General features: G+C 44.2%; 1 protein-coding gene across 3 annotated transcripts in view; it reads right to left on the bottom strand.

Moving 5' to 3' along the window:
* GRAMD4 (GRAM domain containing 4) overlaps nt 1-19,325 on the bottom strand; it is a 349,985-nt gene that overhangs the window by 16,431 nt on the left and 314,229 nt on the right. For 2 of the 3 annotated variants that reach the window (XM_063927113.1, XM_063927115.1), the window contains exon 15: nt 2,325-2,342. The exons of the other annotated variant lie outside the window; for it this stretch is intronic. In XM_063927113.1, coding sequence (XP_063783183.1) covers nt 2,325-2,342 — 18 coding nt within the window. The remainder of the gene's footprint in view (nt 1-2,324; nt 2,343-19,325) is intronic. 3 annotated transcript variants of the gene reach the window in all.

Below are 19,325 nucleotides of genomic sequence, written 5' to 3'. Positions count from 1 at the left end.
TCTGACCTTCATCGCAATAATCCATATCTATAAATTGATCCAGTCATTGTAATTCGTACATTTACCTTTCCTCCATTCACTCTTCAAAAATAAAAAAATCGGAGAGCCTTTTATAATTCTTTGTGACTGTATACAGAATATACCACTACATAGAAACCTATCCAAATACAGCACCACGTGGCAGTTATTTGGCAGAAGAACATGTTCCTGATGAATATTTGGATTTCTGTTTCTGAAATCACCCTTGCGCTGCCATGGAACTCCAACTACATGCATAACTAGACAACAATATCTATACAAATTTTACTAAAATGTACTTTTACAGTACATTGTTCAAAAGTATAGCAACACTGTTTCTAATCATCTTCAACAGCACTTATACAGTAGCTGGGAAACATTGTCATAATCACTTTGGGGTTGCTTACACTGGATACAAGTTATTGGTAATTAATATATTGACCGTAGTGGCTTTTAATCATTTTTAAACTGCAAATCACATCTTTGATTGTTGAATGCTATGTTTATTTAAATTCATATTAAAGTAATGGTTTTATCGCAATTATGTGTTCATATATAACATGTGGTTTCATTTTGTTGGTAAGAAGGCTTATCTTGTATTGTTGAACCTTCACCTATTAGTGAATTACACCCCATTAGACCACGTTCCAGTTCAATTCCTAATACCTAAACGTGACTTTTGTCCAAGTAAGATGGCAGTGCAAGCCTAAGTGACCAATATGTTACATAGCAGAGCCGTAACTACACTTTTTGGTGCCCTGTGCTAGAGAGAATTGGCGTACCCCCCCCCCCCCCCTCCCTACCCCACCCCATTTTTCCCAATAGGGACAATAAGCAATAAGGCGCATGCCTCATGGGTAAGGGGAATGCCAAGCTTGATCCCAGAGAAATCCCATGCTATGATGCCCCTTCACACATTTTATCTATCTATCCAGCAAGCCATCCACACACACATTTATAGACCACTGCAAGAAAATGGATTTGGAAATTAATACTCTTTATACCACATTCATGCACTTAACTTGAGAACGTTATTCAGTTACAATACCCTTTATTAAATAACATTTCAATATAATTGATAAGATGTATGTACTGTGCAGCCACACATCCAATCTCTTGCAGCCACACACTACAGAGATCTGCTCAGCCGCAATGCTGATAATTTTTTCAAAGTACAAGGTAAGCTTCAAATAGTTAGAATTCTCTAGCTTAGAATCATCTACCTTTCTATGCAAGGGCAGATAGCTCAATTAATAGATTGTCTGATTGCAATGCCACAGGCAATGGGTTTGAATCCCAGGTATGTTAGCATCTTAAAATTTAATAAAGGACAGTGTGAGTGAATAACAAAGAAATCTCAAGTTGAGTTCATGAATGTTGTATATGTATTCGCAACAGAAGGGGTCAGGGTAGGAGACAGCGGTGGTCAGGAGATGCTGGGCTTCAAAAAGGGGCGAAGCTGCAAGTGAAAGTAAATAAAACAGATAATTGACAAGTGCTACCGACAGTGCACCCCTACCCTGCAGCGCTATGTACAGTGCCCCCTCCGCACTCGCCTAGTTACGGCACTGTTACATAGTATATTGTGATATTGTAAAACAAAAACAATACAGCCTTGGAACTGAAACATATGAAAGTTAAATCTTATTAATGACCAGAAAATTAAGGTCACTGTTTATAGGCAATTCTTATACCGAGTTCGATAAAGTTGGAAATTATGGAGAAAAAGAACAAAGAAGTTTGATAGCTGTCCCTTTTTAGTGGCTCACATTAATGCATTAATGCATTAAAACAGACTAACTGCAAGTATCATGCAACTAAACATGCTAAATAAATTACGGCCCTAAAAATACACATGAAGGTCTTTTATCTTAACACAATGAGAGGAGCAGGTACCACCCATCACACAGATAACTAAACGTATAACGCCTCCATTTATGGTCTTCAGTTTGATGCTTTACGCTATGTTTTTTTAAGACGCACTAAACAGTTTGGATCAATATTTTAAAGATCATTTCCCGCTTGAATCTATGCTCAGACAAAAAGGACAGGGACGGATGTCACCTGCAGAAATCTACAATCATCTGGCAGTGTGACCAGCCTCATGCCACTCAGTGGAAACAGGACGTAAAGAAATAAAATAGGAGGTAGCAGTTAGTGTGGTAGAACAAATAGCTAGAAAATTAATGTAGATTAGAGGAAGGTGTACAAGGCAAAAATACCAACCGGTCTTATAAAGCAGACTGAATTAAGTGGTTAATGTTTACAAAAGATGCCAAAAAGCATTTGCACTCTAAGATCCATACCTTGTCATGCCCTGACAGCTAGCAGGAAAGGAAACAAACACATATGTGACAGTGACAAAAAGAAAAGGTGACGTCTCTTTTACAGCATTATCCTCACATTACACCAGATGTTCTCAAACGCGGTCCTCAAGGCAGGTTTTAGATACTTCCATGGCTCAGCACAGATGGTTAAATCAAATTGACTGAGATGCTAATTAAGTCACCTGTGGGCAAACACAAAGTTAAAACCTGGACCATTGGGGTGCCTTGAGGACTGCGTTTGAGAACCTCTGCATTACACACAGAAAGCGAGTGGAAAATAAATTCTACAAACACAACAGATATGCACAATTACAAAGAACACTCTTCTACTAAATACTTGTCTACTGTTGGAATATTTTAATAAGGATTAAAAGAAAAAAAACAACAACCATACACATAGCTGGATATACTGTACACACTGATGTATACCTACCAATACATCACATTCTCCCCATTCCTACACCTCTGCTGGAGAATTTGTCATTTCACTGCACAGCAAAATCACTTTTGTAGCAGATGATGAACTTTAAATCCCATATTGCTACCATTGCTCACATAGTTCCACATATTACAAAGCACTGTACAGAAAATAAGAATTTACTCACCGGTAATTCTATTTCTCGTAGTCCGTAGTGGATGCTGGGGACTCCGTCAGGACCATGGGGAATAGCGGCTCCGCAGGAGACAGGGCACAAAATTTAAAAGTTTGACCACTAGGTGGTGTGTACTGGCTCCTCCCCCTATGACCCTCCTCCAAGCCTCAGTTAGGATACTGTGCCCGGACGAGCGTACACAATAAGGAAGGATTTTGAATCCCGGGTAAGACTCATACCAGCCACACCAATCACACCGTACAACTTGTGATCTGAACCCAGTTAACAGTATGATAACGTAGGAGCCTCTGAAAAGATGGCTCACAACAATAAACAACCCGATTTTTTTGTAACAATAACTATGTACAAGTATTGCAGACAATCCGCACTTGGGATGGGCGCCCAGCATCCACTACGGACTACGAGAAATAGAATTACCGGTGAGTAAATTCTTATTTTCTCTGACGTCCTAGTGGATGCTGGGGACTCCGTCAGGACCATGGGGATTATACCAAAGCTCCCAAACGGGCGGGAGAGTGCGGATGACTCTGCAGCACCGAATGAGAGAACTCCAGGTCCTCCTTAGCCAGGGTATCAAATTTGTAGAATTTTACAAACGTGTTCTCCCCTGACCACGTAGCTGCTCGGCAGAGTTGTAATGCCGAGACCCCTCGGGCAGCCGCCCAAGATGAGCCCACCTTCCTTGTGGAGTGGGCATTGACAGATTTAGGCTGTGGCAGGCCTGCCACAGAATGTGCCAGTTGAATTGTGCTACAAATCCAACGAGCAATCGTCTGCTTAGAAGCAGGAGCACCCAGCTTGTTGGGTGCATACAGTATAAACAGCGAGTCAGATTTTCTGACTCCAGCCGTCCTTGAAATATATATTTTCAATGCTCTGACAACGTCCAGCAACTTGGAATCCTCCAAATCGCTAGTAGCCGCAGGCACCACAATAGGCTGGTTCAGGTGAAACGCTGATACCACCTTAGGCAGAAAATGAGGACGCGTCCTCAATTCTGCCCTGTCCGAATGGAAAATCAGATATGGGCTTTTATACGATAAAGCCGCCAATTCCGACACTCTCCTGGCTGAAGCCAGGGCCAGTAGCATGGTTACTTTCCATGTAAGATATTTCAAATCTACCGATTTGAGTGGCTCAAACCAATGGGATTTGAGAAAATCCAAAACTACATTGAGATCCCACGGTGCCACTGGGGGCACAACCGGGGGCTGTATATGTAGTACTCCTTTTACAAAAGTCTGGACTTCAGGAACTGAAGCCAATTCTTTCTGGAAGAAAATCGACAGGGCCGAAATTTGAACCTTAATGGACCCTAATTTGAGGCCCATACATAATCCTGTTTGCAGGAAATGTAGGAATCGACCCAGTTGAAATTCCTCTGTCGGGGCCTTCCTGGCCTCACACCATGCAACATATTTTCTCCAAATGCGGTGATAATGTTGTGCAGTCACCTCCTTCCTGGCTTTGACCAGGGTAGGGATGACCTCTTCCGGAATGCCTTTTTCCTTCAGGATCCGGCGTTCAACCGCCATGCCGTCAAACGCAGCCGCGGTAAGTCTTGGAATAGACACGGTCCCTGCTGAAGCAGATCCCTTCTTAGAGGTAGAGGCCACGGATCTTCCGTGAGCATCTCCTGAAGTTCCGGGTACCAAGTCCTTCTTGGCCAGTCCGGAGCCACTAGTATCGTTCTTACTCCCCTTTGCCGTATAATTCTCAGTACCTTGGGTATGAGAGGCAGAGGAGGGAACACATACACTGACTGGTACACCCATGGTGTTACCAGAGCGTCCACAGCTATTGCCTGAGGGTCTCTTGACCTGGCGCAATACCTGTCCAGTTTTTTGTTGAGGCGGAACGCCATCATGTCCACCATTGGTCTTTCCCAATGGACTACAATCATGTGGAAGACTTCTGGATGAAGTCCCCACTCTCCCGGGTGAAGATCGTGTCTGCTGAGGAAGTCTGCTTCCCAGTTGTCCACTCCCGGGATGAACACTGCTGACAGTGCTATCACATGATTTTCCGCCCAGCGAAGAATCCTTGCAGCTTCTGCCATTGCCCTCCTGCTTCTTGTGCCGCCCTGTCTGTTTACGTGGGCGACTGCCGTGATGTTGTCAGACTGGATCAACACCGGCTGACCCTGAAGCAGAGGTTTTGCCAGGCTTAGAGCATTGTAGATTGCTCTTAGTTCCAGTATATTTATGTGAGAGACGTTTCCAGGCTTGACCACACGCCCTGGAAGTTTCTTCCTTGTGTGACCGCTCCCCAGCCTCTCAGGCTGGCATCCGTGGTCACTAGGACCCAGTTCTGTATGCCGAATCTGCGGCCCTCTAACAGATGAGCACTCTGCAACCACCATAGCAGAGACACCCTTGTCCTTGTCGACAATTTTATCCGCTGATGCATCTGCAGATGCGATCCGGACCATTTGTCTAGCAGATCCCACTGAAAAATTTGTGCATGGAATCTGCCGAATGGAATCGCTTCGTAAGAAGCCACCATTTTTCCCAGGACTCTTGTGCATTGATGCACAGACACTGTCCCTGGTTTTAGGAGGTTCCTGACGAGTTCGGATAACTCCCTGGCTTTCTCCTCCGGAAGATATACCTTTTTCTGAACAGTGTCCAGAATCATCCCTAGGAACAGCAGACGTGTCGTCGGGATCAGTTGGGATTTTGGAAAATTCAGAATCCACCCGTGCTGTTGGAGCACTACTTGAGTTAGTGCTACTCCGACCTCCAGCTGTTCTCTGGATCTTGCCCTTATCAGGAGATCGTCCAAGTAAGGGATAATTAATACGCCTTCTCTTCGAAGAAGGATCATCATTTCGGCCATTACCTTGGTAAAGACCCTGGGTGCCGTGGACAATCCAAACGGCAGCGTCTGAAACTGATAATGACAGTTTTGTACCACGAACCTGAGGTACTGTACCCTTGGTGTGAAGGGCAAATTGGGACATGAAGGTAAGCATCCTTGATGTCCAAGGACACCATAAAATCCCCTTCTTCCAGATTCGCTATCACTGCTCTGAGTGACTCCATCTTGAACTTGAATTTTTGTATGTACAGGTTCAGAGATTTCAGATTTAGAATAGGTCTTACCGAGCCGTCCGGCTTCGGTACCACAAATAGCGTGGAGTAATACCCCTTTCCCTGTTGTAGAAGGGGTACCTTGATTATCACCTGCTGAGAATACAGCTTGTGAATGGCTTCCAATACCGTCGCCCTGTCTGAGGGAGACGTTGGCAAAGCAGATTTTAGGAACCGGCGAGGGGGAGACTTCTCGAATTCCAACCTGTAACCCTGAGATACTACCTGCAGGATCCAGGGGTCCACCTGCGAGTGAGCCCACTGTGCGCTGAAATTCTTGAGGCGACCCCCCACCGCCCCTGAGTCTTGTAAGGTCCCAGCGTCATGCTGAGGCCTTTGCAGAAGCCGGGGAGGACTTCTGCTCCTGGGAAGGGGCTGCTTGCTGCAGTCTCTTACCCTTTCCTTTGCCTCGGGGCAAATATTGGAATCCGCATCGCCTGACCACTGTCGTGTCCATAGACTTCTTCTGGCAGATATGGACATCGCACTTACTCTTGATACCAGAGTGCAGATATCCCTCTGTGCATCTCGCATATAAAGGAATGCATCCTTTAATTGCTCTATAGTCAATAAAATACTGTCCCTATCCAGGGTATCAATATTTTCAGTCAGGGAATCCGACCAAGCCACCCCAGCACTGCACATCCAGGCTGAGGCGATTGCTGGTCGCAGTATAACACCAGTATGTGTGTATATACTTTTTAGAGTATTTTCCAGCCTCCTATCAGCTGGATCCTTGAGGGCGGCCGTATCAGGAGACGGTAACGCCACTTGTTTGGATAAACGTGTGAGCGCCTTGTCCACCCCAGGGGGTGTTTCCCAGCGCGCCCTAACCTCTGGCGGGAAAGGGTATAACGCCAATAACTTCTTTGAAATTAGCAGTTTTTTATCAGGGGTAACCCACGCTTCATCACACACGTCATTCAATTCCTCTGATTCAGGAAAAACTACAGGTAGTTTTTTCAGACCCCACATAATACCCCTTTTTGTGGTACTTGCAGTATCAGAGATATGCAAAGCCTCCTTCATTGCCGTGATCATATAACGTGTGGCCCTACTGGAAAATACGTTCGTTTCTTCACCGTCGACACTAGATTCGGTGTCCGTGTCTGGGTCTGTGTCGACCGACTGAGGCAAAGGGCGTTTTACAGCCCCTGACGGTGTTTGAGACGCCTGTACAGGTACTAACTGGTTTGCCGGTCGTCTCATGTCGTCAACCGACTTTTGCAGCGTGCTGACATTATCACGTAATTCCATAAACAAAGCCATCCATTCCGGTGTCGACTCCCTAGGGGGTGACATCACCATTACCGGCAATTGCTTCGCCTCCACACCAACATCGTCCTCATACATGTCGACACACACGTACCGACACACAGCAGACACACAGGGAATGCTCTGATAGAAGACAGGACCCCACTAGCCCTTTGGGGAGACAGAGGGAGAGTTTGCCAGCACACACCAAAGCGCTATAATTATATAGGAACAACCTTATATAAGTGTTGTTTCCTTATAGCTGCTTAAACATATATAATAACGCCAAAAAATGCCCCACCTCTCTGTTTTTTACCCTGTTTCTGTAGTGCAGTGCAGGGGAGAGCCTGGGAGCCTTCCTAGCAGCGGAGCTGTGTAGGAAAACGGCGCTGTGTGCTGAGGAGATAGGCCCCGCCCCCTATTCCGGCGGGCTCTTCTCCCGGTTTTTCTGAGACCTGGCAGGGGTGAAATACATCCATATAGCCTCATGGACTATATGTGATGTATTCTTTTTAGCCAGAAAGGTATTAACATTGCTGCCCAGGGCGCCCCCCCCAGCGCCCTGCACCCTCAGTGACCGCCGGTGTGAAGTGTGCCTGAGCGCAATGGCGCACAGCTGCAGTGCTGTGCGCTACCTCATGAAGACTGAAAAGCCTTCAGCCGCCGGTTTCTGGACCTCTTCTTACTTCGGCATCTGCAAGGGGGTCGGCGGCGCGGCTCCGGTGACCCATCCAGGCTGTACCTGTGATCGTCCCTCTGGAGCTAGTGTCCAGTAGCCTAAGAAGCAAATCCATCCTGCACGCAGGTGAGTTCACTTCTTCTCCCCTAGGTCCCTCGTTGCAGTGAGCCTGTTGCCAGCAGGACTCACTGAAAATAATAAAACTATCAAAACTTTTACTCTAAGCAGCTCTTTATGAGAGCCACCTAGATTGCACCCTGCTCGGACGGGCACAAAAACCGAACTGAGGCTTGGAGGAGGGTCATAGGGGGAGGAGCCAGTACACACCACCTAGTGGTCAAACTTTTAAATTTTGTGCCCTGTCTCCTGCGGAGCCGCTATTCCCCATGGTCCTGACGGAGTCCCCAGCATCCACTAGGACGTCAGAGAAAATATCATTCAGACATGAATCGCTTTTGTGCGATTTCACAAGGCGGGTGATTATCGTTCGACTGGGCATGCATACGGAACATAATGCGCAGGCACGAGGCCAAACTGCTAAATAATACAGCGATTCTTTTGATCGCTAGGCGTACGCAAGTTGATTGAACGGAATAGGACGTTTGGGGGTGGTAACTGGCCATTTTCTGTGAGTGTCAGGAAAAACGCAGGCGTTACCAAGCGTTTTCAGGGAGGATGTGTGACATTAGCACCGGCCCCGAACAGCCTGTTGCTATCACACTTTAGGAGTAGTTCTTGCACAGACTAGAAAAAACATTCGATAGTGAGTGAGTTGCGAACGGATTTGAAGCTGACCAGCGTTCACAGAGATTTTCGCAAGGCTTACACAGACCTGCACAGGGCAGGTATTCACTCTGTTTGGGCAGAGACTGTCTGATCGCAAACATCTGCAAATTCGCAGAGGAGAGATCAGGTCTGAGTTAGGCCCTTAGACACCATCTAATTAACCTACAAATAGGTTTATTTTTTTGCAGTGTAGGAGAAATGCAGCATACCCCACCAACCAGAATCTGGTAGGTCACATGGGAACTTTGAGAGCAATAGGATGTCAAAGCATACTTTAGTCCACCAGTGTGTGAAAATGCATAGAATGCCAGCAAGACACTGACCCTGATACTTTGTCTAATGAGTGACTACAAGCCTAAACTTAATTTTAGGTAAAAGTTAATATCTTCTAGCCGTACATTTTGGTAGCTCGTGACATGTTTAATATGGACATTACAAATGGCGGCTGCAGCTCCACCCATACGGAGACAGTCAGTACATATATTACATACAACAGCACATGTATGTATGTGCTGGCTGCCTTACCCAGGGATCACCAGCTGTTGCTGTGTATAACTTACCTGTCGGCTGCTGAAGCACGGTAGACACCACTCTGATGGTCTATTATCTTCTATAAGCCCTCCCACAGGCTCCTGTGAGCAAGTGGGAGTCTGGGGGCGGACTTATGGAACAAAATACATTCAAAGAAAAAACGAGAGCCCCATTTGAAAACCAGAATTTCAAACATTAATTTATTGTTTTATTGTCAAAAAATAGGATTTTAAAATACCTACCGGTAAATCCTTTTCTCATAGTCCATATAGGGATACTGGGGTTCAATTAGTACGATGGAGTATAGACGGGGTCCAAAGGAGCCGGTGCACTTTAAATTCTTCAACTGGGTGTGCTGGCTCCTCCCCTCTATGCCCCCTCCCACAGGCAGTTATAGGTAAAATAGTGCCCAAAGGAGAATGGACATACTTGAGAGAAGGAACATAACAATGAGTGGTGAGATTCACACACCACAACATAAACTGATCAGCAACGGCTGGCAACCAAACCACAACAGCTGAACAGGTAAACTTACATAGAAGAAACAACCTGCAGAAAAGTCAACGCACTGAGGCGGGCGCCCAGTATCCCTTATGGACTACGAGAAAAGGATTTACCGGTAGGTATTTAAAATCCTATTTTCTCTAGCATCCATAAGGTATACATAAGGGATACTGGGGTTCACTTAGTACAATGGGGACATCCCAAAGCTTCAAGAAAGGGCATGAATGTGCGGAGACGTCTGCAGCACCACCAGCCCAAACCGGGTTTTAAACTTGTAGAGCTTCACAAAGGTGTTCTTCCCCAACCAGGTAGCAGCTCGGCATAGTTGCAAGGCCGAGACTTCACGAGCAGCCGCCCAGGAAGACCCCCACTGATCTTGTAGAGTGGGACTTCAGAGAATGTGGAACAGGTAAGGCTGCCGACATAGGCCTGTTGGATAGCCAACTTAAGCCAAAGAGCAATGGACTGCTTAGAAGCTGGGCAACCCATTTTCTGTGCATCATATAGCAGAAACAGGGAATCCGTCTCTCTGATCCGAGCCGTCCTCTTCACGAAGATCTTCAAAGCTCACACAGCATCCAAAGCCTCCGGAGGAGCAGAAGAGCCAGAACTAGATGGAACCACAATAGGTTGGTTTAAATGGAATGCAGACAACTTTTGGCAGGAACTGCTGCAGAGTCCTGAGCTCTGCTCTGTCCTCGTACAAAGACCTAGTAAGGACTTTTACCTGTTAAGGCCCCCAATTCAGAGACACGTCTAGCAGAAGCCAGGGCCAACAACATTACCGTCTACCACGTAAGGTACATGACTTCTACTTTCATCAGCGGTTCAAACCAGGAGGATTGTAGAAAACCCCCAAACACATTCTAATCCAGAGGTGCAGCCACAACTTTGTGGGCCCCATAGCAACATTCTGAAGGGGCCCCCGTCGGAATGCTTCTAGAGAGACACTTCTCTGCAGCAGTTGTTAATTTTATGCCATATAATAGTCCCTAGTTCATTTTCTGAACCATAGTAAAGCCTTATTTAATGTTATGCCCCATAGCAGTGCCCTAGTTTATTTTATGAATCGCAGTAGTGCTTAAGTTCACCCTGTGTCACATTTCAGAGCTGCCAGTAGACATTATGTCGCACAGTACCCCCAATTCACATTGTTATATAGTGCTCCCTGTTCATATTGTGCCTCACTACAGTGCCCCGGTTCATATTATTTAACATTAAAACACCCTCCAGTCCATTTTATGGGCAGTACAGATGGTGTAATGGTTAGCATTACTGCCTCACAGCACTGAGGTAATGGGTTCGATTCCCACTATGGCACTGTGTGGAGTTTGTATATTCTCCCCGTACTCCGGTTTCCTCCTACAATCCAAAAATATACTGGTAGGTTAATTGGCTTCCAACAAAAATTAACCCTATTGTGAATGTGTGTACATGTGATAAGGAATATAGACTGTAAGCTCCACTGAGGCAGGGACTGATGTGAATGGGCAAATATTCTCTGTAAAGCGATGCGGAATATGTGTGCACTATATAAGTAACTGGTAATAAATAAATAATTTTATACCACACTACAATGAGCAGGTCCAGGGACATACCTAGATATATTGCAGGACCCAAGGAAAGATTGAAAGGACCCCTACGTACCACGCAATGACGAAAAATGTATATAACACATGTAACTTTGACAGGGAAGGTGGGCCCCTATCAGCTCTGGGCCCCAAAGCAGCTGCACTCCCTGCACCAATGGTAGCTACACCCTTGTTCAAATCCCAGTATGCCGTTGGTAGCAGAAAGGGAGGATGTATATGAAGCACTCCTTGCAAGAAGGTCTGAACCTCTGGAAACACAACTAACTTCTTCTGGAAGAAAACAGAGAGGGCTGAAATCTGGACCTTAAGGGAGCCTTGACGTAAGCCCATATCCACACCAGTCTGCAGGAAACCTAAGAAACTTCCTAGGCTGAATTCCGCAAGAGGATTTGTGCGCTCCTCGCACCAAGAGACATATTGTTTCTAGATATGATGATAAAGTTTTGACGTTGCAGGCTTTCTGGCCTGAACCATAGTTGCAATAACCTTTTTGGAAAGGCCTTTGTGAGCTAGGATGTTCCGCTAAACCTCCATGCAGTCAAACGAAATCGCCGTAAGTCAGTGTAGACGAATGGTCCTCGTTGAAGATCTCTTCTCATCGGCAGAGGCCAAGGATCTTTTTTTGGACATGTCCAGAAGGTCCACGTACCACGCCCTTCGAGGCCAATCTGAGACAATCAGAATTGCCTGGACTCTGATTTCTGATTCACTTAAGCACCCTTGGGAGCAGAAGAATCGGTGAAAACCTGTAGACCAGCCGGTAAGACCAAGGCATCGTCAGTGCATCGACTGCCCTCGCCTGAGGGTCCCTGGTTCTCGAACAATACCATGGAAGCTTCTTGTTGAGTCGAGATGCCATCATGTCTATCTGTGGACAGCCCCACAGATTGATGATCTGTTGAAACCTGTTGGTGTAGGCACAACTCACCCGGGTGGAGATAGTGACGACTGAGGAAGTCCGCCTCCCAGTTGTCCACCCCCAAAATGAAGATGGCCGACACTGCTCTTGCATTTCTTTCCACCAAGAGGAGTATCCTGGACACCTCTCGTATGCAGGCTCTGCTTTTTGTACCTCCTTATCGATTGATATAAGCCACAGCTGTGGCGTTGTCCGAAAGAACCTTAACAGCTCGATCCCGGAGCAGAGGAGAGGCCTCAAACAAAGCATTGTGAAATTGCCCGAAGTTCCAGAATGTTGATCGAAAGTAGGGCTTCATAGGCTGACCACCTGCCCTGGAACTGAGCCCTTGGGTGACAGCTCCCCATCCCCTCAGACTCGCATCTGTCGTGAGGAGGATCCAATCCTGAATCCCGAAACTTTTTTAATAATATAAAAAGGCGCGCACTCAACACAACCGGCTGCAGTCAGGTAAGTGTATAGTATCCGAACACTTGAATCACTGATCAACCAGGTCCTGGAACCAGAGTAGAGGACGGCTTCAACGCGTTTCAGGGAGTTCACTGCCCTTTGTCAAGAAGCTTCTTGACAAAGGGGAGTGAACTCCCTGAAACCCGACTGCAGCCGGTTGTGTTGAGTGCGCAATTTCATCTGACACCGAGATCCAGTTTCCTGTGAAGTATATGAAGTTCTTTGTGTTGTTTGTACAACCTTTTAAACCTTTTTATATAATTAAAAAATCCTGTTTGTGGACAAAAGCCTGCTGAACCATTGTGTGGGGAAACCTTCAAGTTAAGCTACACGAGAGAAATAGGAAAAGATACCTTTATGGGAACGCGAGAAAGTAAGCTAATGTAAGTGTCCACTATTTGAAATTGTCTATGTGATGAAAATTGAAAGTCCTTTCCAGTGTTTAAAGATACCTTTATGGGTATGCGGGACAGAAATGTTCTGTAAGTGTTTTTCCTATGTGAGAGACAAAGCAGGGAACGTTTGAAATAGAGGAGACTGCTCTCTTCCTTTGATATTGAATTATTAGCGCTGGTTTCAGGATATATATTTTTGAGTGTAGTCTCTATTTTCCTATCCCCAGGGTCCTTTATGGTAAAGGAGCCCGGAGCTGGTAGTACCGACTTTTTAGATAGACAAGAGAGACTGGTACGTCTATGGAAGGGGTTTCTTCCCAGATTTTCCTGCCTTCAGGAGCAAATGGGAAAGTGTGTAAAAATCGTTTTGTCACTTGGTATTTCTTATCTGGATTTTTCCAGGCTAACTTAAACAGGTCATCCAGTTCTGCAGAATCAGGGAAAGTGACACAGAGTTTGTTCTGTGTTAAGAAAAACTTCTGTTGTGATGCAGCGTCCTCTAGAGGGAGTTTTAGCACGTCCCGTATAGAAAGAATGAGGGGCTCAATACCCTGTGCAGAAGGGGAATCCCCAGTAACAGGATCCAATTCCTCCCCCTCCTCCTGAATCTCCTCATCAGATTCTGAGAGTAAAGCCGGTAACCCACGTTTCAGTGGCCCTGATCCAGAGAGGTGGGGCTGTTGATCATCTGCCCTTGTAGCTAGGTCTGTAACAGCCTGCTGCAGTTGTTGAGTCTTTTGAGTATTAGCAGATGACATATGACATCATGGATTTTATGGCACCTAGCCAGAAAGGCTCTGACCCGCTCCCCCCCCCCCTGCATTTTATACTTAATGCCGGCCGGCAATACATAAAAATACAATAAAAATCACAATGAATAAAACAATTAATGATTATATCCTTTTTAAAAAATAATTAAACTACACATATGGATATGTCCGCTCCCACTGTATTGAGATATCTCTTCTTATAACTTTAGATCTCAAGAGGAACAGATATTTTGCACATGAAACATATCCAACACTATTGCTCTTATCCGGAATAGCTGCACATGAGCTTTTTAGCCTCTGAATATCTCGCTATAATAATAATGTGTCCATGTATCAATTCATCTAGTCAAAGTCACATATATTGAAGAGAATATTGGGAGCAACCCTCGGCTTGCAGCTTATTAATGATATTATTGAAGTAATTCATACGAAGCTGATTAGAAGCGACAGTTAGTAATGAGCAGACGGTAGTAATGTAACGTACAAGAGCCACTATTCAATCACAATGCATGTGATGATCATCCTGGTTAATTAACCCACAAGTGAACTGTTCAAGGAGTGAAACATGTGTCCTGCTTTATACCACGGTAAACTTGCTCGTCCTCCCGGCCGATGTTCACACTTACGACCTTATCCGGAGTCCGTGGATGTGAAATGGTATGAAAGTTCCCTTGGTGCGGGAGTATAATAATGCCGACCAGCTGGTGAAAGTTCGTCCGCTGTAGTATATAGGCAGAAATACTGACAGACGCGCTTCTCCGCCTACTCGCAAGCATCGGCGGCTTCCTCCGTGTCATAGCCTCTCCTCCTTTTAGCCTCCTTATATAGGTCCCATTATACAACTAATACATGCACAATAAAATTCTGCTCAAGCCTCATTTTCATTGCACTCTCGCTGTGCATATATCACTATATTAATTAAAGCCTTATTTCCAATCTCTATAGATACATTGGATTAGAGCTTCCTTACAGCATAACCATCCGTTATTATCCTCTATTATCAAAAACTTTCAATATTATAAACATAGATATAAATATACCAATGCTATGTAATTTGTATATAAAAGGACACACACATAAGCATCCGTTAATTATGGACATTACCCATATGGCACCACCTACTGGTCACCCCTAATAATTACTACTTTGGCATTTTTTTTAAAAAGATATATATATATATATATATATATATATATATATATATATATATATATATATGTATAAAGGACTATATCGATTATTACAGACTATACTGCAGATCATGTTTGTATATAGTAAATATGATAAATATAAATACAAATACCAAAACGATATCTACCTATACACCATTCAGTTCTCTAGTGTCATTCAATCCCAGAGGGACCATTGTATCTAATAAAAAAATCCAATATGCTTCTCGTCTGCGAAGTCTATTAAAACGGTCCCCCCCTCTATTGGTTACTTTAACATGTTCAATTCCAATCATGGTTATATTTTCCAATCTTGAATTTTGACACTGTATCACATGATCCGATAATGGATGTTTTGCTGCCCTCACTATGTTCCTCCTGTGTTCCATACACCTAACGTGTAAGGTTCTCGTGGTACGCCCTACATATTGCTTTCCACATTGGCAGGAAATTACATATATAATATATGTGGAAAGACAGTTAATGAAGTCTTTAATAGGATACATTTCACCTGTTACAAATGACTTAAAATTTACACTTTTTCTGGGTGCAATATTACCGGATAGGCAATTATTTTTTCCACATCTGTGATATCCAATTGGCCTCACAGGAAGCCACGTATTTTGTACACTATGCAGGGATTTTTTTTTGCTTAACAAAATGACTAGGCACCAATTTTTTGCGTATATTATCTGCTTTCCTAAAAATCACCGATCCTTTAGGATTTACATGAGGTTTTGATACTTCATCCAAAAGTAATAAGGAAGTATTTTTCTTAATAACTTGATTGATTTTATGTGCACAACTGTTATATTGTGTAATAAAGGTTGTGCTCCTATCATTCTTACCACTACTTAGTACATCTCTGTTCTTATTTTTAGGAATAAGCAATTGTTCTCTATCCATATCCTCAACTTCTAAAAATGCTTTATCTAATAAATCCTGAGGATATCCTTGTTCCAAAAATGATTCCATCAACGTTTTTGCTTGTACCTGATATGTAGTAAGAGAAGTACAATTGCGTCTTAATCTTACAAACTGTCCCCTAGGGATATTGTCCTTCCAACACTGCTCGTGAGAACTCTTATAGTTCAAATATCGATTTTGGTCCACTTCCTTAATATATGTTTTAGTGATCAAATTTTCCTGCTCTACAGATAACTCTAGATCAAGAAAACTAATATTGGTATTACTATGATTAAACGTGAATTTTAATCCATAATCATTGTTATTCAGCCCATTCGTGAATGTGTGCAGTGATTCTAACGTGCCCCCCCAAACAATAAATAGGTCATCTATATATCGGCCATAGTAAACCAGATCCGCCCGAGTTCGCCCCCCCATACATGCTCCTCCTCAAATACCCCCATGTACAGGTTCGCGAAACTCGGAGCGAATCTGGCCCCCATGGCCGCACCCCGTGTCTGTAAATAATAATGGGTATCAAACGTAAAATAATTATGTGATAAAATGAATTTTATGGCTTTTAGAACAAAGGCACGTAGAGAGTCCGAGTGATCACCCTGTTTCAAATAATAATCCACTGCCAAAATCCCTTTATCATGAGGTATATTAGAGTATAATGCCTCTACATCACAAGTTAGTAAGTAATATTTATTTTTCAATATAATTTTGTTTATAATATTTAAAAATTGCTGCGTATCCTTTATATGTGATTTCAAACCCTCCACGTGTCCTTGCAAAAAGTGATCAACAAAAAAGGACAAATTATTAGTGAGTGAACCCACCCCCGAAATTATAGGTTGTCCCGGTGGATTAGTGATTGTCTTGTGAATCTTGGGTAAAACATAAAAAGTGGGTGTGATAGGGTGTGCACAAAATAAAAAGTTCACAGTTTCTCTCGATATAGAGCAATCTTCCTGAGCCATATCTAATAATTCAGTTAGTTGTTTCTGAAACAGGGTGGTGGGGTTAGAGTCTATTCTGCGATAAAATTTCTCATCTTGCAATTGTCTATAGCACTCCAAAGTATATTGCTCCATATCTAAGATCACAACCCCGCCACCCTTATCTGCCGATTTTATTACAATTGAAGTATCACCTTGCAATGTTTTCAGGGCCTTACGTTCCCCAGGGGTCAAATTATCCCAATATCTGGATTCTTCTGATTTCTCACATATCTCTCTAAAGCTGGCTAATGTGGATTTATAAAAACTGTCTACATATGGACTCTTATATGCCAGGGGGTAAAAATCTGTCTTCCTTTTAAATGGATTTATTTTTATATCATAAAGTGGTATCTCTGTTTCTAAAATGGATAAATCTGTGGCCCCTTCTTGTTCCAGACACTCGAGGATCTCTCGCTTTCTCATCATCTGCATCTAATATTATAGATACCTCGTCACTTCGGCTCCTTTTCAGAGCTTTGAGTGCAAAATATCGTTTCCTGCTAAGTGTACAAGTATAACGATTGAGATCCACGAATAACTGAAAAAGATTTGGTTTGGCCACCGGGGCATAGTTTAATCCCTTTTCAAGCAATTTAATTTCTTCCTCCCTTAATACTCTTTTGGATAGATTGAATATGCCTTTATCTGTTTTATTAGATGTTATCTTTTGTGTGGTGTTTTTATTCTGTTTCCGTCTTCCTCCTCTACCTCTCTGTTTCTTCCTCTCTTTAATTGGAACTTGGTTGTGTGCCACATGTTTGGATCCCTGCGCCTGTCTAAAAAATGGTGATTGCCTGGTGTAAATTCCTGTTCAAATAAAAATCCACATCAGATGTGAATAGCACTCTCTTGGTTGTTTTTTCTTTAGTTTCATATATAGGGGCTGAATAACCAATTGCCCCTGAGAGAGCTGCATACATATCTGTATAAATCACAGCGCCAGGAATTGTTTGTTTTTTCTTCGAATTCCAGTTTGTAGCCTTGGGATACAATTTCCATCGCCCAAGGATCCACGTCTGACAGCACCCAGACCTGGCTGAAGAGTCGAAGACGTGCCCCCACCGGTGCGGACTCCCTCAGTGGAGCCCCAGCGTCATGCGGTGGATTTAGTAGAAGCCGGGGAGGACTTCTGTTCCTGAGAACTAGCCGAAGCAGGCGTTCTTTTCCCTCTACCCTTACCTTTGGCGAGGAAGGATGAGCCCCGACCTCTTCTGGACTTATGCGACCGAAAGGACTGCATCTGATATTGTGGAGCTTTCTTTTGCTGCGGGGGGAACAAAAGGCAAAAAGGTAGATTTATCCGCGGTAGCTGTTGAAACCAGGTCCGCAAGACCTTCCCCGAATAAAACTTCACCCTTGTAAGGTAAAACCTCCATATGCTTCTTTGAGTCGGCATCACCCGTCCATTGGCAGGTCCACAGGGCTCGCCTAGCAGAAATCGCCATGGCGTTGGCTCTCGAACCTAGCAGCCCAACGTCTCTGAGCGTCTCTCATATATAAGACTGCGTCTTTAATATGACCTAGAGTCAATGAAATGGTATCCCTATCTAGGGTATCAATGTCGGCTGACAAGGTATCTGTCCAAGCTGCAACTGCGCTACATACCCATGCCGATGCTATTGTCGGTCTGAGTAAAGCACCCGTATGCGTATAAATAGATTTTAAGGTAGTTTCCTGTCTGCGATCAGCAGGATCCTTGAGGGCTGCCATATCAGGAGACGGTAGAGCCACCTTCTTTGACAAGCGCGTTAAAGCCTTGTCTACCCTGGGCGAGGATTCCCACTGTACCCTGTCCTGTGCAGGGAAAGGATACGCCATAAGAATTCTCTTGGGAATCTGCAGTTTTTTGTCTGGAGTTTCCCAAGCTTTTTCAAATAACTCGTTCAGCTCATGAGATGGGGGAAAGGTTACCTCAGGTTTCCTTTCCTTAAACATGCATACCCTCGTGTCAGGGACAGAGGGGTCATCTGTGATGTGCAAAACATCTTTTACTGCAATAATCATATAATGAATACTTTTGGCCACCCTTGGGTGTAACCTTGCATCATCGTAGTCGACACTGGAGTCAGAATCCGTGTCGGTATCAGTGTATGTTATTTGGGATAGAGAACGTTTTTGAGACTGAAGGGCCCTGTGACACAGTCAAAGCCATGGATTGACTCCCTGCTTTTTCCCTGGACTCTGCTTTGTCCATCCTTTTATGTAATAAGGTCACATTTGCATTTAAAACATTCCACATGTCCAACCAATCAGGTGTCGGCGTTGCCGACGGAGACACCACAATCATCTGCTCCACCTCCTCCTTAGATGAGCCT

This window comes from Pseudophryne corroboree, chromosome 6 (assembly GCF_028390025.1).
Source record: "Pseudophryne corroboree isolate aPseCor3 chromosome 6, aPseCor3.hap2, whole genome shotgun sequence".
Lineage (NCBI taxonomy): Eukaryota > Metazoa > Chordata > Amphibia > Anura > Myobatrachidae > Pseudophryne > Pseudophryne corroboree.
The sequence above is the reverse complement of the archived record's forward strand: the minus strand, read 5'-3'. Positions and strand labels throughout refer to the sequence as shown.